At 38.3% G+C, this 25,656-nt stretch overlaps 1 protein-coding gene across 1 annotated transcript in view; it reads right to left on the reverse strand.

Moving 5' to 3' along the window:
- The window catches only part of NOTCH2 (notch receptor 2), a 153,422-nt gene that overhangs the window by 100,551 nt on the left and 27,215 nt on the right, over positions 1-25,656 (reverse strand). The window contains exon 2 of the mRNA XM_014831045.3: positions 14,442-14,523. Coding sequence (XP_014686531.1) covers positions 14,442-14,523 — 82 coding nt within the window. The remainder of the gene's footprint in view (positions 1-14,441; positions 14,524-25,656) is intronic.

The following is a 25,656-nucleotide window of genomic DNA, read 5'->3' on the forward strand; positions in this document are numbered from 1 at the left end:
AAGAGTCATGGAATCTTTATATCTTAAAACCCTCTTTAATTATACTTGAAGTTGGGAACCACTAGGTTGGACTATTTACCCAAAAGCTTATCAAAGCCAATTAAGATTCCTGATATATACAGGACTTCTTAACTCTCACTCACCCCTATATCATTCAAAGTGGGCCAGCCAACCCTACATGGGGTAGATGTTTTTTAATCACATTTTCCCCCAAAATATGAAGTTAACCAATACACACACACACACGGAGTCTTCATTCTCTGTTGCACTTTTATTAATCTTTGATAAAACATTGACTACATGAACCACCAGAGCGTGGAGTCCTTAGTGACAGAACATCCTACAAAGCAGCCTCAGTAGCATGAACTGCTCAGTTCTTCAGAGACCAAGCAATGAAAATTAAACAAGATTTTAGGAAAGAAAGTGAGTGGGGACGCCTGCTTTCTGTTCTCCAGCATGAGTGGATGACCCCCTTCAAAGTTCTGAAGTCCAAAAACTGTCTGAAAGCAAAACAGTTCCAAAAGCTTAAAGTTTGGTCTGAAAAAATTCCTAATTCAAAAATAATTGACCCAAATCATATCAAACGAAAGCTGACTGTGAGAGTTAGTGGGAGAAGAATCTGCATTCCTTCAAACTTTAAGAGGATAAAAAATATTTCTTTGTAGATTTGGAAAAAATCATTATCCAAAAAAAGAAGGAATCACAAATGTAGATATGTGAAACTGTTCAGTGAAAAATTGGGAAATACAATTTCAGTATGCCCTGAAACACAAGAAAAATCCCATTTAAATGGCCTCAATTAGAACCACAGATAATAAAAATAGTGGACATCATAGAAAAAGAAATAACAGTGTTTAACTGTACGTCAAGACAAAAACTACTACTTCCCTTAAAAGACAGGACCGTGGCCCAAGGGGTAAAAAAATTGGTTCTTGGGGGTCAAAAAAAAATCTTAGATATTAGAATCATTTGAGGCCTTCCAAAGGGCCACAACAGATAAACAGATATACAGTATATGATATTAAAATTGGGGGTGGGGGGACTAGGAAAAAAAGCCTTAAAAGGTTCTTTTTGGGTAAGGGGTAATGATAAAAAGATTGAGAAACACTAAGATAACTTATACAAGTAAAGTAATTCTTAGCCTAGTATCTAGCACTCATAATACTCATAAATGTTGGTTGAATTGAATAGAAATATTTCCTACAAATGTTGCCTGTATTAGTATATATCCAAACTCACAGGTCTTGAAAATCAAGTGTGCCTCAGCTTTGGAAATTCCTTCACCTATGCCTGATGTGCTGTTATGAACTCCAAGTCTGCGCCTCCACAGGGACAAAGTGAAAAATCCTACAGAGCCAAACAGTAGTCTCATGAGAAAGTTTACCTGACCTACATCCAGACACCAGACAGATTATTTCTTTTAAAAGTACAATGCTATCATTATTTCACGTATTCTTGCATTCTTACATCGACAAAAACAACAACAAAACTCAGAAACCCTCATCATGTGGATGATGCTAGTAGTGCGTGTGAAAGTCTTAGCCTCCTGGAGCCAATCCTCAGAAGCATGCTCTATCACCAGCTACACTGCTGGGACTGGATTTGGTCTGTTTATCTGTTTTCCTCTGGATTATATGCTTTTGAGAACAAACATAATTATTAAAATCATCACCATCACAGTAATCACCCAAAAATCTTTTCCACACAAAGGATAACTTTCATGAAGTCAATGACATCTCACAACATTGATTACTTTTATGGCAACAAGGGAATAGTTTATCGTTAAAGAAAAAAATATAATGTTCTCATTTATTTTCTTGCTACCACTCATTAACTTAACAGGATCTCAGCTTTAGTGCAGACCTCCGCTACAGATCACCTCAACTAGAAAAGTGGCATCAACCAAAAATAGATAAAGGAGGACTCAGATATGATTCTTTGTTCTAAGTGCAGCAACATCTGCTTCAAGAATTTCTTCTGTATATTAAAAAAAACAAAAACTAGCCACAAAGAATGGTTCTACCAGTCTATACCCCACACCCTGGGAGGATGTGAAGCATTTTAAGTGGCTGTTATGCTCTAAGGTAAAGGTCAGCCAATACTGCCCTCAGATGAAATCCACAGGCCACCTGTTCTTATACCTCCAGCCCAGGAGCTAAAACTGGTTTTTACATGGCTATGTTTTAAGTAGGTATATAAGTACGTACATAACATCCTCAATTTGCCTCTTGGCCAGCAAGCCTAAAACATTTACTGCCTGGCACTTGAACAAAATATTGCTGATCCCTGCTCTGAGGCCATGATGGCATTAAAGTATATGTAAGCAAAAACAATCCCAAAACACGTGCTTACAGTTTAGGTAACTTTTTTTGTTTATTTAGAAATCAGGTCAGTTTAGGAGCACTTGTAATGAACTATGTTTAATTTCAGAAAGGCAATCAAATGGTCAAAGGATCATCGTCAGTCGCCATACCTTTGCATAATTAGAACCAAAGATAATAAAATAATGGACATTACGGAAAAACATTATGGTGTCTAACCCTAATGTGGTGACTCAAGACAAAAACCACTACTTCCCTAAAAGATAGGACCATGGCCCAAGGGGCCAAAAAAAATCGTAGCTGTTACAATGATTTGTGGCCTTCTAAACCAGAGAAACTGAGTATCAAACAGGTATCCTGGAAGTTTACTCCAAGTGAAGACAAATGCATTCTGCAAATACATTACATTTACCCCAAAACCAAAAAGATGGAGGTAATAAGCACAAAGACCCTGTGAAACCTGAATGGCCCAGGCTGCATCTGTACTTAGCACCCAAGCTGATGTTCCAAATAAAATCTCCCCACTCTAAACAAAAAGAAATATTATAGCAGAAACCATGATATAAATCAAGACTCAAGTTTTCACAGTAACTCTGGGGAGGCACTTCACTTACTGATCTGAGTCAGGTCCAAGCCACACCTGACATGGCTACATTCTCCTGCATCATTCTGCTTAAAAAACCCATGCCTAGTGTTAGGTGAGATGTTTTTAAGGCATACTTGAACAAATATATATTAAGATTTCAAAACTTATACACATATATGTTTATATATATGTTCAAGATTGTCCTAAAAACATCATATATATAATTTTTTTAATCTTAAGAGTTATGAGTATGTTTTTCATCTGAATAAAAATAAAAATATAATTAGTATATTTTTGTTTTACAAAAATCTCTCACCCAAGACTTCAGCATGTTCTCAGATCTTTTTGATAGAGTGGCTCCCCAGAGACCTGTCCTCTGGACCAGCCAGCCCTGGCTCTTCCCCTAGACGTTAACCTTGAAAAAGCCACTTTACCTCTCTGAGCCTCAGCTTCCTTACGTATAAAAACAAGATGTTAGACCACATAATCCCTAATATTCCCTTTTGCTCTAAAATTGTATGAATCCAACTCCAAAGCCCCTTGGATACTAATATAGAGTAGATTTCCTTTATGAGGAACTCAAAAGAATTTCCAGACTATTTTGTTTCATGGAATGTTACAAAATAAAAATGCATAGCTAGAGTTAAAATACTTGGTCTTTCAAATTGCCTCACAAAAGCCCTGGTTTTTTTTATTCTGCTTTTGTGTGTGTGTGTGTGTGTGTGTATTCACCCACATTGGTTCCTTGAAGGTTGGTACCGAGAATGAAAAGAAATAGTGCTGAATCTTTAGATTGTCTAAAGGGGTCTAAGAAACAACTTTTAGTCCCAGTCTATATTCTAATCAGTTATATAATACAGGGTAAGTCACTTGGCCACATTAAATCTCAGGCTCCTCACATATAAAACAAGATGAGTGGGACAGGTGCTCGCCAAAGTCCTTTCAACCTCCTAAGTATGATGACTCTACAATTTCAGCTTTTGAATTCCCTCTGCAATATCGTCCAAGGATGTAATGACGCTTGCTGATCTTAATGCCTGGGGTCAGTGGTTGTATAAATCCTGACCGTCACACTATCCAAGCAGGGTCTGCCTGGGGAAAGAAGTGTGCCTTGTCTCTCTCCTTTTATATCCCTCACACTGCCTACCTATTACCCTTCTAAGTGCACAGACAGTTCCATACGTGCTTGTGTAAATGAACTGTTGCACAACTCACACTTTCAGCTAACCCCTCACAGGAAGCATAAGGAAGCTAAGAACAAGCAAAGGAGAAAACAACAATATATTTAAACAAGACACAGAAAATAAAAAGGAATCCTGAACTTAAAAGGGAAAGAAAGGTCTTACCATCTTCCCCAAAACAACTGGCCAACATGGGAGCCCATTTTCTTCAAGCACAGAGTGGTTGTAGACACTGCAGTCTCTTTTTGAAATCTGACCTGCTGATAAACTACACAAGGCTAAAAATGACTCCTGTGTGTGTAAAACAATGCTTTGGGAAGAGACGCACCAAAGTGAAACCCACGGGGAATCAACCACTTAATTAAATTCATGTAGGACTTTTCCCACATATCATTTTTATATATCCTCTCAACACAGCATAAACGCTTGTCTTACTCACTTCCCCAGCTCATGACGCTCTCATTAATTCTTATAAAATTTGGGAAAGAATAGATGATGTCCCATAATTAGAGACGTTGCTTCTGTGGAGACTAATTATCAACTCTGATAGTCAGTGTCAGCTTTTGCCTGGGAGGAAATGAGTCAACTTTTCATTAGTAATCAAGGTCTGTCCATTTTTTAAGAGTGACCCAGAAATTCAAGGCCATGAGTTTTAACAATATGAGACAGAGACTCAAATACCACAAACATTATATACAAATAGGACTAAGACAGAAAAACTTAAGTCAAAGAAGTTCCTGAGGTACTTTTCAGGATGACTGAGGTTTCAGAAGGGGGCAAGTTGCCCAGTAAAATAATTCCTCAAGGAGATGTGTCTGGCTTACACAACAAGAACCAGCATTTCAAAATTTTAAAGGGACAGGCAGTTAAATGGCTAAGGCGCTACCAGGGTCTAGGCAAGAGAATCATAACTACTGTCAAATGTTTTCCACACAGAACAGGCAGCCCTGGTTTATTCTGGATAATTGAGGGTTTGGATATGTACTATATAATCAGAGGAAACAAGCAGTAAAGGACATGAGCTAATTTGGGGTAACCAAAGACTTGGCTAGCAGATGCTTGGTTACTCTGGATCCCTGAAATGAACTGGGTCAAGCCAAAGATATGCTGGAAAAAAGAGATTTGAGGTTGGGATACCTGAATTCTCAGCTAAGAAAATGCACTATGAAAACTGATCCTGTTCTTAGCGTCTCTGTTTTTATATCACTCCTCCTATCCCAACTCATTCTTTTTCTTGCCTCAGAGATTCATGGATTCTGAGATTCCTTATAAATGGTGTTCACAAACTTATCTGGCTGCTTTGTTCTGGAAGCAGCACAAGAATCAACAGTCAAGACCAAAAAGGTTGGGGGTCCGCGGGTGGGGGCAGGTGACTGCTCCCAGCTTCCCTCTCCTCCTGTCCCCTGGTCTTCCCCTTCACTCCTCACTCTAGACATTCTATCTTCAAGGATTCAAGCCACCATGTGCTAAAGGAATGATTTTTTAAATCACTTACCTGTCACTGTGAAACCAGATTAATCCACATACTGGTTTAGTAAAACCTCACACAAACTGGAGTATAGACAGAAGAGAGCAACCAAGATGTAGAAAAGTTTTGAAACTATGTCATTAAGAAAAAAAATGATGAAGATACTGGTAGCAATTATTCCAGGAAGCAACAGCCCTTCTAGTCCCATCAGTTTCCCCACCTCCATCCTTCTACTTATATATCTTCTAAGCTACCACTAATATTCTCAGATTTATAATCTAGATAATCCACCAAAAATCCTCTGATTTTAGTCTTCAGTCCCATAGTAGTTGCTCCTTTGTCTGAATCTCCATAGTTCTTATCTGTGCCACTACATGGGCAATGATAGACTGTTCGAATTTATACATATATGTATGCCTTATCTCCTCAACAAGATAACAAGGTGTCAGAGGACTGCCACCATGTCTTATGCAGGAGAAACACAACATCCGTTAGCAGACACTTTGGAGGTGTATATACTTGTGAGTAAGGAAGTCAGACAGCTCAGTCCTCTTGGACCTTTATGTATATTCACAATTCTGAGCACAGTATTACCATAGGACCCAGCTCAATAAGTACCAGTTTGATGAAAATTAAACTTTTCTTTGAAGAGTGCTATGGACTGAATGTTTGTTTCCCCCAACCAAAATTCCTATGTTAAAACCTTAATCCCCAATGTGATGGTATTTGGAGGTAGGGCCTTTCGGTGGTAATAAGATAGATGAAGTCATAAGGGTGGGGTCATCATGATGGGATTAGTGCCCTCATAAGGAGATGAAGGGACCAGAGCTTTCTCTCTCCACCATGTGAGGATATACAGTCACACACCACACAATGACATTTTGGTCAACAGCTGACCGCATATACAATGGTGGTCCCATGAGATTAATACCATATAGCCCAGGTGTGTGGTAGGCTATAGCATCTAGGTTTGTGTAGGTACACTCTATGACATTCACACAATGACAAAAATGCCTAATGATGCATTTCTCTGAACATGTTTCCATCATTAACTGACACATGACTGTAGTAAGAAGGTGGCCATCTGCAAACTAGGAAGAAGGTCCTCACAGGGAACCAAATAGGCCAGTACCTTGATCTTGGACCTCCCTGCCTCCAGAACTGTGAAAAATACATGTCTGCTGTTTGAGCCACCCAGTTTGTGGGAGGTTGCTACAGCAGCCTGGGCCGACAAAGACAAAGAGTAAGGATCTACAGTGCTTCAGGGTCTATCTGAATTTCAGTGTTCAGGACACATGATACAGACATAGTAACTGCAGGAAAGTGGCCTGAATCTATACAGATTTAGTACCCTAACTGCTACTGTTCTACATAAGTCCTAATCAGGTTACTTTCTCATTAACACCTACCTTCTCCTCACACTTACATGAAAAAAAAATTGGACATAATGTTCCAGTTGGATGTGTTCGCTCAGTAATACTACGTGTCCCTTAAATAATGTCTTTATTAGTCTTTACTTTCACCTGTCTTTCATAAAGGCCTTTCATAAAGATCCAAGTAGGAGACTGTTTAGAGGAAGAACATTTTAAACAGAAGGTAACAGCATTAATAAAGGAAGGCTGAAGGCACTAGTATAAGAATCAGTAATACATTTTTAGTCAGACTATAAAGTGTTAGTGAAGATTACTGATGATGAATAAATAAGATATAGAAAACTTTGGGAAATCCAGAGAAATTGTAATTTACCTTACAATGAGATCAAAAGTAAAACACAACTAATACAAATATGAAAACAAAACACACACACATAATGATGGGGGTGGAGGAGTCAGTAAACTTAATTCCTAGCTACCAAATTCCTGGCTACAGGATGTTGAGAAGAGGGCTTAGCAAAAACCCCCATCACTCCCACAAATCTATGCTGGCTTAACAAAGAAAAAAGCACTTAGAAATTTTTAGATAATTACATTTTTATCACATTCTGAAATCCCCCCACCTCTTTGTATGCTATCTCGCTAGCCTCAATGAAAGACAGATAGCCAAAATTTAAAATAAAGGATTTAATTAAGCTACTCCAGATCTTGAAAGAGAAATATTTCTTATCCTGCTTAATCACAAGGAAAAAGGGGAAAAAAGAATTCCTAGATGAAATTAATGGTGCTGACATGCCGCAATGAAACAATAAGAAAGCAGCTTTATATAGGATTATGGTTAACCTGGGGACTATGTTGAAAGAAGCCTAACTAAACTCACGTCTATTCATGCCAGGTTTGCAGGCCAAAATGAGTTGATCTGACTTATTGGCAGTTACCCAAGACAGGCAAAAGGATACAAGCAGAACCTAAGAACCACCTTCTCTTATTCTCTACCCAACACTGAAGTTTATAAAGATTCCAACCTAAAGAATAAAGACTGGTTCAAAGAGTAAGAGAATCCTGTTGTTATATATTGACAAGAAGCTGCTAATCAGGACCTCCTTTACGAAAAATTCCTCAGGGACACTTAACATATTTGTTAAAGGATTTTTCAAGGACGTAAGTGTTAATAAGAAGAGTCACTGAGGAATGGTACATTAAAGGGTCCTGATCTTAAGTCCCAAACAAAGAAAGCCTCACAGGATACACATCTATACATCTATAACTCGCTATGCAAACGTACAGTGCTGTGTTTAACAACCTGTGACTTTTGTGCTGGCAGCAACATTTACCATGTATCAGAAGTCGTTGAATTTAACCTGTCTCAATTTCACAGCTGCATAAAATCTGTCTGGACTTGCTCATCTTCCATTAGGAAAAAGAAGTGAGAAGTTTCAAGTTTTTCAATTGACTTTTCTCCACGAAAGATCATTTTAATAGATAATATCCTCTATCCCCACCTTCACTGCCCTCTTCTTATATTTCATCTGCAGTAATTGCACTCAGCTTTAAAATCAAAGATCACTTCTCAGAAATGCAGCATTAGCCAAGCCTGGCCATGTACACTCATGTAACTACAAGTAGGCTCAATACTCGAGTATTACGTGAACTGCCCAGGCCTACCTAATGCTACAGTCTCTACTTTAAAATTAGGAACTATATAAAGCAGAGTTTTAATCATATTCCTGATCTGAAAAGCCACTTTTCATATACTTTCAAATGCTCTACACTTCCTTTTCAGAAGATCCTGTTTGAATTGCCACTTTAAAGTAGGTAATTTTGTCCCATTTTACTGATAGGCAAACTGAGACGGGGCGATAGCACATTTTCCGAGAGCACATCTCAGGTCCACTACTCAAGAGTTATGTGACCTTGGGCAAATTATTTCACCTCTGAGTTTCCATATACTTGTTGATAAAACAGGGATATTAAGACTACCTTATATGAGGACTAAAATAACACCTGTAAAGAGCTTAATTGGGCACAGAGTTTGGCACATAACACATACTCAATAAATGTTAGCTAGCACAGTATTCTTTAAGTCGCTAAAGGCCAATTTCTAACAGGAATTAGGGCTCAAACTCAAGTCGATGTGGCATAAAAACCTATGTTGTCTCCATGTCACCAGGCAGGGCTCTTCTAGATGCCTTAATCTACTCACGAGTACCAAACTGAACCATATCGGAGGCTGAGGCCAAAGAAAAAAATCAGTACTACTGATTTTCTCTTTATTCAAAATTTGGATTTTTTTATCATAGTTTTTTTTTACATTAATTTTGATTTTTGGAACTACTGCATTAAAGTATTATTTATCTTGATTATTGAGTTTTGGGCACCATCTTGAATTTTATACCTAAGATGAATGCCTCACTTACCTCACGCTGGTCCCAGCCCTATGTCATTGGTGGTTCCTGCACCAAAATACCATGTTACAGTCAGTCATTTCACAACTTACTCTACAATACTCTAGTAAGACTCATTCTGAACTCCTTTAAGAAGTCCAGGATAATGAATTGGTCATTATTTTATTACTTCCCCAAGAGGTATGAAATAACGTCAAAACAATATTGAATAATTCCTACTACCACAGACTTGAGGTATGTTATATGTGGTACACATAAACAGCAATACAATAGATAATTCCTGAATTAATAACTCCTTAAGCATCACATTAAAAAAAATTACTCCATGAAAGGTATTTAGTAAGCCAAAAGACAGCATTCCTCATTTTATGGTAAAGATAAAAGAACTATCGAAAAGGGGCCAGTATCTTCCAGAAAAATTGCATTATAATGTTCTGCTAAATAGGCAGTCCACTTGAAGGAACGTTGCTGACAGAACCACTTTGAGCATAGAAGAGAAAGTGATTTAACAGTTGATGCTTTTCCCAGTGTACTTCTTTGATCTGACACGGCCCCTGAACAGCAGTGAGTCCATTAACAAGGTGAGTAAAAGGGAAAAATACTAAATCAGTCATGACTTTTGAAAATGTCTTTCTAGGGGAGCACCACCACAACACAAACATTGATGAAGAATCCTCTGCTATAAGCCAGGCTCTGGAGGATTCTGAGAGCCCCTATTCTCACTTGACTATACAGAAACTTATCAAGAGGACAAAGAAGAGAATGGCTGCAATTTTCTTGGATGGCTTTAGGAGGCCTGGACCACCAACATTACTCCCTAACCCTGGCAAGGAAAATTGTTAGTTGTTAATGTTTAATGTTTCTTACAGTTAGCAGACAAATTTTAGGTAAAATATGGCACAATGTTGTATTTTATAACATTTTATAATGATTGACTTTAAAATGCAGTTTCTAGTTAGATACTTTGGCAAAAAGTAGAGATTCTCAAATGTAGTCACTCATCCACAAGAACCTATAAAACTCATGGTGACTTTCCATTGTTTAATAAACACTATGCTAGCTACCTTCTAAGTGGTATGTAGACAGTTTTGAAAGCCTCCTTTATAATTATAATTTTTATCATTAAAAATAATGGCAGAGTAACATATATCAGACCAATTCTCTTGCTTATAATAATTATCAACTCTGGACAAAATATTAAAGGTACCAGAGAGCAACCAAAAGAGGGCAGAAACTGGAAGGGATATTAGCATCAAAAAAAGAAAAGCCAACTATAGGAAACCTACATTTATACAGCTTTTTCCTTGAAGGTATTCCCCAGCCCATGCAGCACAAGAGGAACAGAATGCAAGCAGAAAATGGAAGTCTTACTGGGCTAAGGAGTCAAAGGTATCTGGAACTGTCAAAGCTGCTGGAATTTGAGGAAGAGAAATCCTGGAAAAGACAGAACCACAGAGGGGTAGCCCTAAAAACAGCATACAACTCCACTCAAATCCTTAAATGATTCCTGACTGTGCATGAACAAGACGATACTTAGGAACCCAAGGGAAAGCAAGAACTGGAAGGCCAAAAGGCTGAGCAGGGCTCTTAGGAGTCAGAGGTATGCATTCAAGTCCCACCAAATTAGAGGAGCTTGGGAAAAACCCAGAGCTTGGGAACACCTCATGCTTTTCACTGAACCCCCTGAGGGGTCATATCTTGGGAGTAAGGACCATATCCCAGGACAAAGACATACACCATCAGACTAAGGGCAAAACAGACCACCATGGCAAAGCCTAAAACCAAGTTTCCACAGGATCACAGTGATCTTCCAGTAATGTAACCGCCTGCTAGAACAAAACTCAACATTCTTTAGTGGAAGATAAACTTTAAGATGCATCACCTATAATGTCCAGTAAATAATAAAAGCTACTATAAATGTGAAGTAAAGGGAAAGAGAAAGAGCTGTTGACAGAAACACACCCAAAGACAACCCAGATGTTAAGAATTGGCAGGCAAGGACTTTAAATAACTATGATAAATATGTCCTTAAAAATGCACATTTTGCAAATCGTGACCTCACCCACCCCCAACATTCTAGTGAACTTGAGTTGCCCATGATTTTTAATCAAATTGGGATTTGGAATGGTTTATCTTGAAAGCCTGAGACAAACAACTTGAAAGTGATTAATGACAGCCAAACTTAATTATATATTTATACCTCCCAGTAGGACAAGGGAGAGAATAAAATGTCTTATCTCTCTGTAGTGAGAGGGCTTTATTAAGATCTGACAACAACTATTAAGGAGCAATAATTGAGTTTTACGCAAGATTACACAGGTTCTCCTTGTCTGGCATCTCAATCTAATCACAGACTGATAGAATACTCAGGCTCCTAACAGTGAGAAAAAACAGGTGAGCTGTGCACAAAACTAACCTTTGAAAGTACTTATCCTCCTCTGTCAATGTGAGCTTATCAAGGATTTCTATAATTTCTATAAACAACCATTATATTTTAGCTGAAACAGCAGCATTATGCTCTTTAAACAGATAGTCAGATACCTTCTACTCTGAAACATTTTCCATTAATTCCCACCCCACCCCCCAATAAAAGGAATTTGGCTTCAATTTTCTTAATCCACTAAGCAATCTCGTGAATAAAACATAATCATATGCTCTGCATGTCTGATGTAATTTTTATAAACCTTCTAAATGTCCTAATATTCATTTACCATTTTGTGAAAATAATATTTACTGAACAAGTTGGATTACCTTCTTTCCCCAGGGAAAAAAAGCAAAGTTGATGAAGATACACTGAAAGGTCTGCCAAGCAGATGTTATTTCTGCTAAAAATTTTGCTTAACCTTCTATGGAGGTTGGCATGGCATTGCACAGATCTTTGACTTTACCTCCCTAACACTGTTCTTGCTTTCCCTATGTCCACTTATGTTGACACTGCCACTCTTGAAGATGCTAATATTGCTTTTACTGAGGTAGAGGAACACTCTTAAGTTTTACAAATTTTGTTGTTCATATTGGTGTGCCAAGAGGATGGCCTCAACCGTTTTTTTCCTTACCCTCCCTTCTCAGGGGGCTTGTTTCCCTCACAACAGGATTGGAGAACATCTGAGGGACCTACCCTAACTATATCCATAAGCAACCCATCCCATTGACAGTGAAAAAGTATCCAGGGACAGAATTCAGGCAGCTCCATTGTTGTCAATCACAAAATGAGTCCCTGTTTCTCTGAGTGCCTCTTCCAGAATTGGGGAAACTTTGTCTTTCTCACCTTGGTTGGAGAGTCTGATAGCGGCAGGCCACAAATTTGTTTTCTCCTGAAAGTTACCCTCAGTGACCTCTCCTGGTGCTCAAAGATTGGTCTCCTCTAGAAATCCTCTCTCCCCATACCAGACTACAAATACGTAGACCAACAGTTAGACCTATTTGAAATTCTCCCTACATGAATCACCAAGTTGAATTATCTCCAAATAGAAGTAAATCGCCTTTCTGTATAGTACTACTATCCTGGATACTGCGTGAAGCAAATAAAATTCTCAGAGAGAACCAGCTTCTTCTTATTTAAGACAAATAGATTAAAAAACATGTGAATGATGGTATCTATTGACCACCTTTTGGTTCCAGAAACAAACAGCTGAGCGCTAGCTATACACCAGGAACTGCACCAGGCATTCACTATACAAAAATGCTTAAGACCAAGACCTCACAATCCAGTAGGAGAAACAAACATATCAACAAATGACCCTAGTGTGATGGGTTAACTACCACAAGAGAGCTGAATAATAGAATAAAGCAAGTAGCTAAGACACCAGATGCCAAAAAGGGACTGAAAAGATTTCAGTGGCCAATTCTAAGGTATTAAGTTCCTTCCCTTATTATCTGCTGTTGCGTTTCCAATCTTAGAGGTGAATGCATCACGTTTTTGTTTTGTTTTGTTTTGTTTTGCTTGTCCAGCTAGAAAAGCTAAATGAGCAGCCCATAATCAGTTACATAAAAAATTTCATTTCCAATGTTATCTTTATTCCAATCCAAACAGCCTATTGTTAAGCTTTACTGTCATCGCAGCTTAAAATATTTTCACTTTGGTGAAGAAAATTTTTTCTGACTTGGAAAAATTCTTGTTTATGATATTAAAGAACTTAGATCCTGGTGCCAGAATGGACTTGATTGGAACAAATGTCATTATTATATTTATAGTATTCAATTAAATATCCAGAGAAGAAACAAAAATGTGTTGGATAAACTCAAAACTGTTTATCAAGCAAGTACCTCTACCAAAGCAAAGAACAAATATACCCCATACGAGTGGTAAAGAAAGTAAATTTCATATGGTCAAATCTTATTTTCCATGATATAAATAGAATGGATACATGTTCCTACCAAAAATTTTCAACTGAGGTAGAAGGAAAAAAATGGTCCATAGGAAACCTAGAGAAGCTCTTTATGAGATTATCTCATAGGCTTCCTCAAACAAACAAAAAGTATGGCTAGACTAGATGGTCGGAGAGAAAGAAAGAAACGCTCTTGAGAACTAGCCTACGCTCCCTAGTCCTGTTCCTGATCCTTACTCTTTTAAAACTCATGTAACAACATTCACCCACAGCCCCTAATCCCCACTCCATCCCTACATGTTTACGTGCATCTTCCCCTCTCACAGTCTCTCTCTCAGATTTGGATTTTTTACAATATAAAAAAATACTTTCACATGGCTGTAATATTCACTTGTACTAGGCAGAATTAAAGTTAATATCTATTTGGTTTGACTTAAAAATGAGATCATAGCTAACATACTGAGAAGTGATTCCAAGGCTTTGCCTTAAACTGAAAAATGCATAAGAATGTACTTAATATATATATATTAACTAGCCACTCACTGAAAAGTCTTTTTCACAGTGAAAAAGATAGTAAGATAAGAAGTTCTTATTAACCATTTATCTGACATCCACATCCTTTCATCCTCATCCCAGCTACAAACTCATCTGAAAAGTCAGAGAACCAATAACATTTCACAGCAGTATTAAAAACGGAATAGTAGAACCAAATCTTGTCCAGTGTCCTACTGAGGAAAAATAAATATACAAAAAAGAAAAAAACCCAGAGAAAAACTTACTTGCAGTATCCTGTGCCATTGTGGTAGGTAACACATATTCCTTCATTTACACAGGGCTCATAGCCGTCCCGACATTGCAATGCTAAAAATAAAAACAAATGCACATTAGAAATAAGTAACTGATCATAACCTTCAGACATCAAAGAAATGTTATCCACTCCAGGCCAACATTCATTCCCATGTCCAACCTGATCTGAGTTTCCCTTTAGAATTTTAAGCAGTTTTTTATCTTTTTGTTTTTGGGGTCATAGAAACACGGAAGCTCATCCCAAAAGTCTCTTCCCACAGTAACCGTTTTGTGGTCTTGATGATGTTCTTAATTCTCTGCACCTCTATCTCCCCAGCTGTTACATCCTTATCTCATAATGATACTAAGAAAATTAAAGCTATAACCCCATGACATGCCATGAGCCTCTTGGAATTTGGATATTTCAGATGAATAATATAAGGATTCATCAATGGAGATTTAGAAAGACTTGGGTAGATACTAGGTGACTGTGATATTAATGAATTACTTAAGCCTTCAGGTGAAGTTTCAGAACAGGACACTTCAAGAAGTAATCAGAAACATCGCCAGTACTCTTTCAACAAACAGTAGTTGAGAGCCTAGTACGTACCAGGCACTATATTAGAAGTCAGGGGGAAAAGGGGAAATGGAACACATAGAGAAATGAATAAAACACAATCTCTTACTTCAAGGTGTTCACACAAAGATGGAGGGTAGACCATGAATAGAGATTGTAGAGGAGCAGACATTAAAGTAAACGAAATGAAAAGCTAATTTTATACAAACAGATAAAACAATAATTCTCAAATTCTTGAACCCCAGTCGCTTTACAAGGCAATGAAAAGTCATATCACCACACTAATCCCTCCCAGAAACAGACAACTCAGAAATAAACAGCGGTAGTGGGAACATTCGCTGATTTCAGCCAAAAGAGGAGGAAGGCCACCCAAAGTCTGCCATTCACTCGCTGGATAGTTACAATACCTTGATTGTTTAGCTTTTAGAGTTGGAATTTTCATCACCAAAATGCTTATCAAGGATCCTAATAACAACTGGAAAGACAAGACAGAAAGAAACCTAGCCAAACAATAAAAATCAAAGTTGAAGTTCACAAACTTTTTCTGGAAGATTATTAAGACGTCCATCTCCTAGGATGGTTCATTACCTGAAACCAAAACTGAGAAGTCTCCTCCTCTGAGTTTCCTCCAGCCACATCACTCTGAATAAACTGTGCAATACCAGAGGCTCTGGGCCTGCCATTCTTGGGCATCGAAACCAGCTTCTTTTCACGGCAAGGCCCAGGCACAAGCTGGATGCTAGAACAACTCCATTAACAATTACTGCATAAGAACCCTCTATCTGCCCAGTACTGTTATCAAGTGATGGAACCATTGAGAACATGCTCAAAGAAATTTCATCTCTTAAGACAGTAATATTTTTAAAAAATAGTAATAACAACAGCAGCTAACACTTAGCACTAACTAAATATCAGGTATTGTTCTAAGCACTTTAGATAGACTAACTCAATCTTCCCAACAACCCTATGAAGTAATTTCATTACGCCCATTCCACAGAAAGGATAAGTGACCTGCCCATTGTCACACCAGTGAGTGAAAGAGCAGGACTCTGAACCTAGGCGGTCTGGATCCTGTGAGAGTGTCCGTGCTCTTAACTACAGTGATACACTGCTTCCCACCACCTGACATTGTGCTTCTCAGGACAGGCAGGACAGGTTTTATTATACTCATTTACTAGAAAGTGAAGGCCAAGGAGGTTAAGTGACCTCCTCGTGGGCATCACACCACTAGCTGTGGCAATGTTGGGCCTGGGACCCAGGTCTGTTACTGAGTCCAGCCCTGTCTCCATGACAGCTGCTGAGGTCACACAAGCAGTCACTAGGCTGCAGCCTGAACAGGCAGATTCAGGAAGAGGGTCATCTTGTTGTCCATATCCCACTTCCCTGTAGGGCTCCAATGCTCTCTCTTCCCACACTGATAAGCCCAATGCAACAACTATAATTAAAACAGTTAATGTCAGGTTATTTCCTCCATACTAAAGTTCTCAAACTGATTTTTTTATTCTCTTTAGACACTTTTATTAGTTTCAATGAGAACTTCCTGACTTTTTTATATTTGTTTTTTTTCTTTAAATAAAAAAGAAAGTCTCTCAGTAGGAAAGGAATGTCCTGCAGGCACAGAGCAAGCTGCAGCTCTGTCCTCTCCCTTCAGGAATCCTGGTGCAGTGGAGGGAGTCAGGAGACCTGAAAGCCCATCTATACCACTTACTAGCTGTGCTACTGCAAACAAAGCACAGCCTCACGGGGGCTCAATTTCCCCACCTGTAAGCCAAACGAGGGTGAACCAAATGTTCACGAAGGTCCCCTGTGATGCAAGATTGACACTGCCCTCATTAAAAGTATATGAATGGCATGCCTGGTACCTGGAAAAATCTACCCAGAAGAGCATAAGGACCCAGCCACCCATGACTCAGAAAGCCATGGGTGCAAAAAATCATAGTCTGTTCCTATTAAGTGTCCTGGCAAATCATTACAGTGACAGGTTCAGAGAAATACAAACAACCCAAAGTCAATATGTGGCAATCAATCTAGCAAATAACTTTACAGCCTGGCCTTAGTGAACTAATCAAATTCAGTGGTCAAAAAGGAGGTGGGCTTACAGGGCTAATTATTAATGCCATTTGGCTGATGTGTAGGATCACTCTACCTTGAACCTTTAACATTTACTGAGCTACGGTTCTCAAACTTCAGTGTGCATCAGAATCATCTGGAGGGCTCATTAAAACACAGATTGCAGGACTCCATCCCCACAGTGCTGACTGAGCAGGTCCTGAGGGGCCTGGGCACGTGCATTCCTAACTAGTTCCCAGGCGATGCTAACGCTACCAGTCTGAGGAACCACATTTTGAGAACAACTACTGTCCTAAAGCAGGAGTGTCCACCTTAAGGAATCTTCTAAGACTATATAATCCACTAGAGGTCTTAGATGACCCAGACGATAATATATTGTATGAATAAACAAAAGAAAAACAAAGTAAAATTTGAGAGTCATGACTTTGCTCAGGGGCTATTTCTAAATGAGCACTGTAATTATTTGCCATTCAACAAGAGTTAAAACTTTGATAACTTAAAACCATGACAGTGAGACTGGGAAAGACCTCATTTCAAAATTCAATTTACTTTTTTTCCCAATGTACAATATTTAAATTTAACAACGAAATTGAAAGCAGCTTTATATTTGCAGAGTAAAAAAATGAAATGTTCAGTCACACCACAGAGAACTGATGCTTAAAATGTTTTAATAGACTCAGAGAAACTAGTCACTCATAAAACGAGTGACTTTTTTCCAAATTTTCACCTTAAGCCACAAACTGTGGTCACTCCATAAATACTGGCTGACTGAAATCAATCTCATATACTGTATTTGTGTATCTATATGTGCATGCCCTCTCCCCCAAAAAAGGGCATAAACGAAGAGAAGCAGTGGATTCCAATGTCATCACTCCATCACTTGGCAATGTGACACAAAATCTAGAAGCCAATTTTCAATTTTCACACATTTTCCATGCAGTGTATTTGGGAACCAGTCTTCCAATATTCAGAACATATTTACAGAGCATCTACTGTGTGAGGTACAGGCCATGATGTCAAGGATGCCATGATTAACAGAATAAACTCCTTGTCCTCAAGAACCTTATTTCTATTAGGAAAAGACAGATAAACGAATAAATAAATAAATATTTTCAGACAGGGGTAAGTGATAGATTTTGATGGAAATAGAATCCAGTTATGAGATACAGTAATCACAAAGGCTGGAGGTGTAGGGATCTACTTTCGACAGGATGACTAGGAAAGGTCTCTCTCAGCAGGTATCCTTTGAGCCAAGAATTAAATGAACATGAATCATGAAGATACTGGGAAACGGTAATCCCAGGCAGAGGAAACAGCGAGTGTAAAAGCCTTGAGATGGGCATGAGACTGGTATTCAAGGTTTGTATGGATAGAGAGTATTAAGCAAGGGGGAAAGTAGCAGGAGACAGGCCAGGGACGTAGGCAGGGTTAGATCTCAGCTTCTACTCCAAGTGTGAGGGTGAATTACTGGGCTGCTTTAAGCAAGGAAAATGACACAGATTTATTTTTGAAAAAAGTCAAAACTGTAAAATGTTGCAGTGAGTGAAAGGTTTTTTTCCATTCTTATATAAGCTTATTCAAGTCATCTGTTTTTAGACTAGGCTGAAGATATCCATTTTCTCAGGTCCCCCAAAATGGTTAAGGGTTTTATTCTAATGGCATCTAACCTCCCAGGAGCACCGCTTGAAACATGTCACTCCACTACTCTCTAATCTACAGTGGCTTTCAGTTCTTAATCAGTTCTCAGAATTTACTGTCAGGTTGGCTTCAGAAGAACCCGCTGAGAGGTCTATGCAGTACCTTCACACAGTGCCAAGCTTGGCACTTTTTTTTCCAGGGACAAGCCATTCATTACTTCTTGCTAAACCCTCATGCTCACCTGCAAGACTGCAGCCTACCTTACCCGTCCAGTATTACTTTTGAATGCAGTCTCTTGCTTGAATAGATCACCATCGAACTCAGTTCCATGCCTCCATGTGTGTCTCAGCTTCCTCTGATTGCTGCTTCCCACCCCCCCCCCCCCCATCTAAATTCTACTCATTCGCCTGAGGTTCTGCTCACCTCCTACCTCACCGACAAAGCCCGGCCTTGACAGTTCTGGTCCTCACAGGCCAACTCCTACTCTCTAACAATCATAACTCAGTTTAGAATTTAATTCTATACTGTCTTCTAACTCTCTCTGCTTTTTCACTTTCAAGTTCCTAGAGGATAGAAAACATTTCCTTTCTGTATATTTGAGGCAATACAGTGTAGTGGTTGAAAGCATAGATGCTGAAATCAGGATCTGGGTCTGAATTCTAGCTCCACCATTACTATCTATCTCTGTATCCTCTTCATGCTTCAGTTTCCTCCTCTGTAAAATAATCTCAGAGCCCTGGTAAGAATGAACTGAATTAACACATTTAAAGAGCCTAGAACAATGCCTGATACCTCGTAAGAACTCAAAAAAAGGCTAGCTCACACAGTAGGTACTTAAATTCTTAGTCACTGATTCCATGATCAACAGTGCCTTTAGGGAAACTTGTCATATCAATCAAACCTCAGTCTAAACAAACTGAGAAACCTGGAAAAATAGAAGAGCCCTGGACAATGTAGGATGTGATATCAATAACTGGAATAAGTTCTTCCCAGTTGCCATCACTAAGAGTCTAATAAAAGATATACTGAACTACCACTACAAAAAAAAACAGAGGTCACCGCTCTTTAAAAATAAAAAGGTACAGCACTGCAGGCATAAGAAGTGAGTCACTAAAGGTAAAATCAACACTGTACATGAGCAAAAATGTCACTCAGTTTTAATACAGTTCTATTAACATTGTTGAACAACTACTATGAGCATGGCTCTCTACAGGGCATTGCATGGAAATCAAACATGAATAACACAAACAATTGCTATGCTGATGATCCATACAATCTACTGGAGGGAAGTTAGGGATGGGGACAGAAAGACTGTGACCTACCCAAATGACTCTAAGATAAACACAAACAAAATAAAAAGGGCTTTTTTTTTTTTTTGAGGAAGATTAGCCCTGAGCTAACACCTGCTGCCAATCCTCCTCTTTTTGCTGAGGAGACTGGCCCTGAGCTGACATCTGTGCCCGTCTTCCTCTACTTTTTATATGTGGGACGCCTACCACAGCATGGCATGCCAAGCAGTGCCATGTCCACACCCGGGATCTGAACCGGCGAACCCCGGGCCACTGAAGTGGAACGTGCGCACTTATCCGCTGCGCCACTGGGCCGGCCCCAAATGGGCTTTTATTATATACCTTTAGCAGACCCTCTTAATCTGAGTCACTCCAGAAAAAAACCTTTAAGAAATACACTACGAACCCTTGTTGTTTAGCACTAACTAAAACTCAGTCCAGACAAGGTTCTAGCAGTTATTCAAGTTTATCAGCTTCTTTTGTATATAAATACTGCAAACAACAGAATAAGCTGTCATTGATTTTAACCAGTTCCAGTGCTCAGGAATTTGCTCATTTAGGGACAGGCCGAAGGTACACAAACTTGATGGAATCTTCCTTAAAATTTCCTCTAGGCATTTACATTGGTTTTCCTGGGCTTTTCAGTATCATGCCAGCTACGAATCACTGGTTTAAAAGCCTCTCTTTGTTTTAGGAATCTCTAACATGAGTAATTAAGCCTGCACCCCAGCTAGTGTAATCTGAGCAGCCTTCAATGTGTTTCACTTGTTGTATTAACATGTAATCGTTTTAAATTGGCATTACTTGTTGCTTTGTAGCCTCTTCAAATAAGCCTCTGTCTCTTTTCTATCTCACATGATTTTTTTCATATCCTGCTCCCTCTGTCTGCAGTGTGGTATCTGTGCTTATATATCCACTGCTCAATCAAAAGACATGTTAATGCCTTGAATGGCTGGGGTTCCTAAAATACGTGAAGAGGAGGTATACAGGGCCCTTTTAATTTTCTCTTCAACGTTTATGCAAATTTCAAGTAGGAGCATTTGAGGGAGACGAAGTCGGAGTTTACGCCCTAGGACCTCGGCTGTGGCTGGTTGCTGTTGCTTCAGGCACATGGTGTCTGGAAGAGGCTCAGTAAAATGAACAAAGCAAAGTTTTCTGAAATGACTGCTTGCATTACTACCAAAAATAGGAGAATTGAGGGCAGACAGGGAGACATCAGGGATTTGAAATAATTCTCGTAGCACCCCGCAATTTCAAACAACAAAGCTTTCACTAAATTTTTTATCCCATTTTTTGGGATCAAGCCATGAAAGGAAAAAATCCAAACAAACAGAAGAAGTGCAGAAGCTTCAAATCCCAAGTGGTACATTTAAATAAAAACAAAGTGAAGAAAACATCTGTCTTCCTCCCTGAAATTTGTCTTGATTAAAAGGCAAATAAATGCAGCAAGGGAGATACTAATTTTATTTTCCTGCCAGTGTTCTGAGGATTTCCATGCCCCTTACAGATATCATCTAAAAGAAAATGTGTTTCCTACTTATGAGATGCTGATACCAGAACCACAGAGATTAAAGTTTAGGCTACAGGGTTCATATAGGGTTCAGCAAAATATTACTACTTTTCAAAAACAGGTATGCCTTGATTTAAGAAAATATAACCAACAAAAACTGAAGGTATGAATAACATAAGGGTATTTTTGACATTACTAATAGAATTTTTGTTTTATAAAGATATTCATTCCAGTGACTTGATAAATCTAGAATAATCTTTCATTTTAAAAACTTCAATTTTGTCTTATTTCATAATACTGGATTTACTGCAAAAAACAAAATCCATCAATATTTGCTGTGCTATATTGACATATACTATGCACTGTACTTTTTCCTTTCCATTTTATTTTTATCTTTTTAAAGACTGCATAATTTTTAATTTATTTATTAAATTTTAATTTCTTAGTTTGGGGATGAAAACGGATTTAACACTTCCATACGAAATGCAAAATTTGAAAAATCCACATATACTTATAAATTAGATGTGGCCCATTTGTTAATGATCACCTGTACACACATACACATTTTTCCACCTGGAAAATACTTCCCCTCCCTTTCTTTCTTCTCCATCTTGCTAACTCCTACTCATATTTCAAATCATAGATAAAGCCTTAGGAAGCCCTCAGAGACCCTCTAGTTTGATTTAGATGTTCCTCCTCTGTGCTCCCACTACATCCTGGGAAGATGTATTATGAGTACTGGCTCACCAATCTCTCTCTCCAACCTCTGTGCAAATTCTCTAAAGGCAGTGACCATCATCAGCTCATCTTTGTATACCCAGGACCTAGCACAGTGCCTGGATCACAGCAGGTATACTCAATACTCACAAGATGTTCAATGAACTATCTGTAACTAAGACAAAACCTATTCTCAAACTCAACAATCAGTTTATATGTTTAAAATGTTCCAAGGCTACGATTTTAGTAAGCATAAGGATACCCAAACATGACTGTGTCTAATAATTCTGATTTCATTTTGTGTAAGGAGTAGAAAAGTAAAATGAGAAGGAAAAAATGATGCAAATTTCCTGGCCTTTATCAGGGATGAAAAGTTGATAAGTGGAACTGTACTTTTCTAATCTTCATAAAACTAAAACATCTTTGGAAGTTCCTGCCCTAAAATTTGCATGAATGAAGATCTACCTTCCTCTACCCTCCTCCAAGAATCTTAAGCCATGTGTATTATGGTAAGACTTTGATTAAAATGGGTTGAATGGAAGCCAAAATAATTTACATCTAAATGACAAATGCAGAAAACAAGGTAATAAAAATTCCAAGCAAATGGTAAGCTAAGATAGTGTGTTTTCATTGTACGGTACCATTTTCCCTATGAGTAGATTCACTGATACACATGCATAAGCACCAATCTGATCCAAAGTATCCCAATGTATTTCTTCACTATAAGTATCTAACCCTTTGTAAAATGACACTGATTGAAATAATTACAGGATTTCCATGTCCATAAGGTTCAGGATCTTGGTGTAAAACAACCCAATAGAGGGTGAAGAAGCTATATCATATCTAGAAGTTAAATTATTCTCTATACAAAGGGCTACATATTTGTGCACAACTTAATGGTCAAAAAAGGCCAGTTGGAGGTGTTATTCCATTGTCTTATCTTATATCTTCTATTATCTGTTTTGTTCTATGAACTATATCTGTTCTGTTATCAGAGACGAATTCTGCCTGTCACTAATTTCCTGTGCTTTTTGCAAATGCTCCCTTTTAAAGCTTTTTAAAGACTATTTTGTTAAGTACAGCTTCATTTTTTAAAAAGCCCTTAATTTTAAATACATGCCTTTAAGTGCACTTGCCGGAAAAGAATTTTATAAATATATATAATCTTCTTGCTGCCCACCCAAAAGAAAGAAAGTGTTCTTTTAGCTTAAATGGTTCAGGACACTTTTTAAATGGAGTAGACAATTTCTATTTTTTGTTAATTTAGAGGTAGAGCCCAAAAAGAAAGAGTAAGGGATGAAATTATGTTAAAAATGAAAATGGAAAAACCTAAAATTGTTATATGTTATTATATAAAATCATGAAGACTTCCCAAAACCAAATGGGGAAAATCCAGAAAACAGCCCCAGATTTCCCCATGGGCATCCTTCCACCACAGCCTTTTTTACAAACCATTGGTTAGTAGCAATGAAGGCTACTCACAAGAATCAAGTCACCAGAACACCATAAACAATGTGCTGTGTTAATGGATGATGGGAGGTCTGAGTCCCACGTAAAGTCCCCCTACATGTATAGCTAACCATTCTCAAGTCAGGGTTTGCAGAAGCTAAGGTTCTAATATTTGGGTTATTTCTGTTATTATCTGAGTCACAGAGGTCTTACATCTTCAGCCAAAAAACAAACCCTATTCACCTGTTGACAATATTCAACTCAAAATCCCTGCACACATCACTGAGAATTGTGTAATCCCAAGAGTTCAAAAGGTCCTAAACGGGGGCTCATAACCAGAACATTCCAGATAAGTGTGGAAACCAGCACTGTGAGGAAAATATCTAAATCTGGAGATGGTAAATGCATATCGTTCCCATTTCCACAGAACATGCCTGGGGCAACAACCTTGGCACAGAGGAAGAGCGGACAGCAGGAAAATATCAAATTTTTATTAAATATTGAGAGGGGAAGAAAACAGGAAATATAGCCCCAAATTTCAATTTTATTTAGTTTGGTTTTCAATTGCTCCCTTCTTTTAATTTGTTTCTTCAAACACAAATCAGTGCCAATTCACGTCAACATAACTTGGGCCCCATGGTCAACAGAAAAAAATAATAATGCACCCTTTAAGATATTTGATGAAGAGCTTATAATTTCAATGGTCAATTAAATCCTCTTAAAAACTCCAGTCCTCCAACTCCATAAACCTTTCAACTACTCACATTTTTTCTTTACTGCGAGTGTAAGCAAGAATTTATCTCCAAGACTCCTTAGATTTCTGTGGAGTTCAGTAACAGCCATTTTAATAAAAACAGCCCAGCACACTAGTAAACAGTCACAATCAGGTTTGCAAATCCTGACGTCCATTCTTGCTCATCCAACTGATGCTGGATGAGCAAAGAAAGGAAGCAAAGACAGAAAATTTTGTATACATCAATAAATGACCATACCAGAACTTAAACTTTCCATGCTTGTGTCTTCAAACACAGAAAGGAAATCGAGGTTTCTCCATTTGCAGCAACACCTGATTTGGCAAACCCAAGAGTTACATTGCCTTTGACAAAGATTATCTTGGTTCTAGAGAGATCAAAAGACTTCTCTTGTTCCAGCTTCAGTCCAGAGTTCTCAGAAAGAGCAAAAGAAATGACCTAAACTGTAATATATTAAAATAAATTTTTTTTGGTAAATCCTGTAAGGGGTGTTGACTTTCTGGAGCTTAGTGCTTCCCCCACTCTCATAAATGAGTCATAAATTCCTAGAGGAATTTAAAAAAAAAGCAGATGCCCCAACCCACCACTCATTTCATCTGCTTTGCTGCCACTCCTCCTGCCTGGCAGCCAAAGGAGTTCCAGCAAAAGACAAATCCTGGACTGGGCAACACCTACCTGATGTCTGCTCCATCTAGCTTCAACCCAACCATGACGCCAGGTACATGGTAAATGCTTAGAAAATGTTTGCCAAGCCCAACTGTTGAAGGAGCAGGCCAGTAATTATCTATCTCCCTCCAAGAGAATATAAACAAGTCCTTAATTTCCCACAAAAGAAGACAAAAATAAAATCTGCAAAATGATAGTTTATTCTAGCTTTCTAAGGTTACAATGACCTGGTACAGGAGATATTTTAATCTCTTTTGTTTATCACTCTTAAAATATTCTCTCCATAAAAATTCATTCCACTTTGGGGACATGGGAGTGACATTCATGTTGAACAAGAGGGATTTACAAAGGGAGTTTTACCAGTTAAACCACTCCAGGCCTAGTAGGAATGTCCTTCCCCCATCACCTCATCACATTAACAGGATTAAGTCCTTTGGAAAACCAGTATTAAAGCAAGTAACCCTCAGTTCAAGCAAAGAGACAAAGGATTTAGTGAACGTGGTTATTAGTGTAGTGCTAGTGATTAAATAACATTTCTCC

This window comes from Equus asinus, chromosome 16 (genome assembly GCF_041296235.1).
Source record: "Equus asinus isolate D_3611 breed Donkey chromosome 16, EquAss-T2T_v2, whole genome shotgun sequence".
NCBI classification, from domain to species: domain Eukaryota; kingdom Metazoa; phylum Chordata; class Mammalia; order Perissodactyla; family Equidae; genus Equus; species Equus asinus.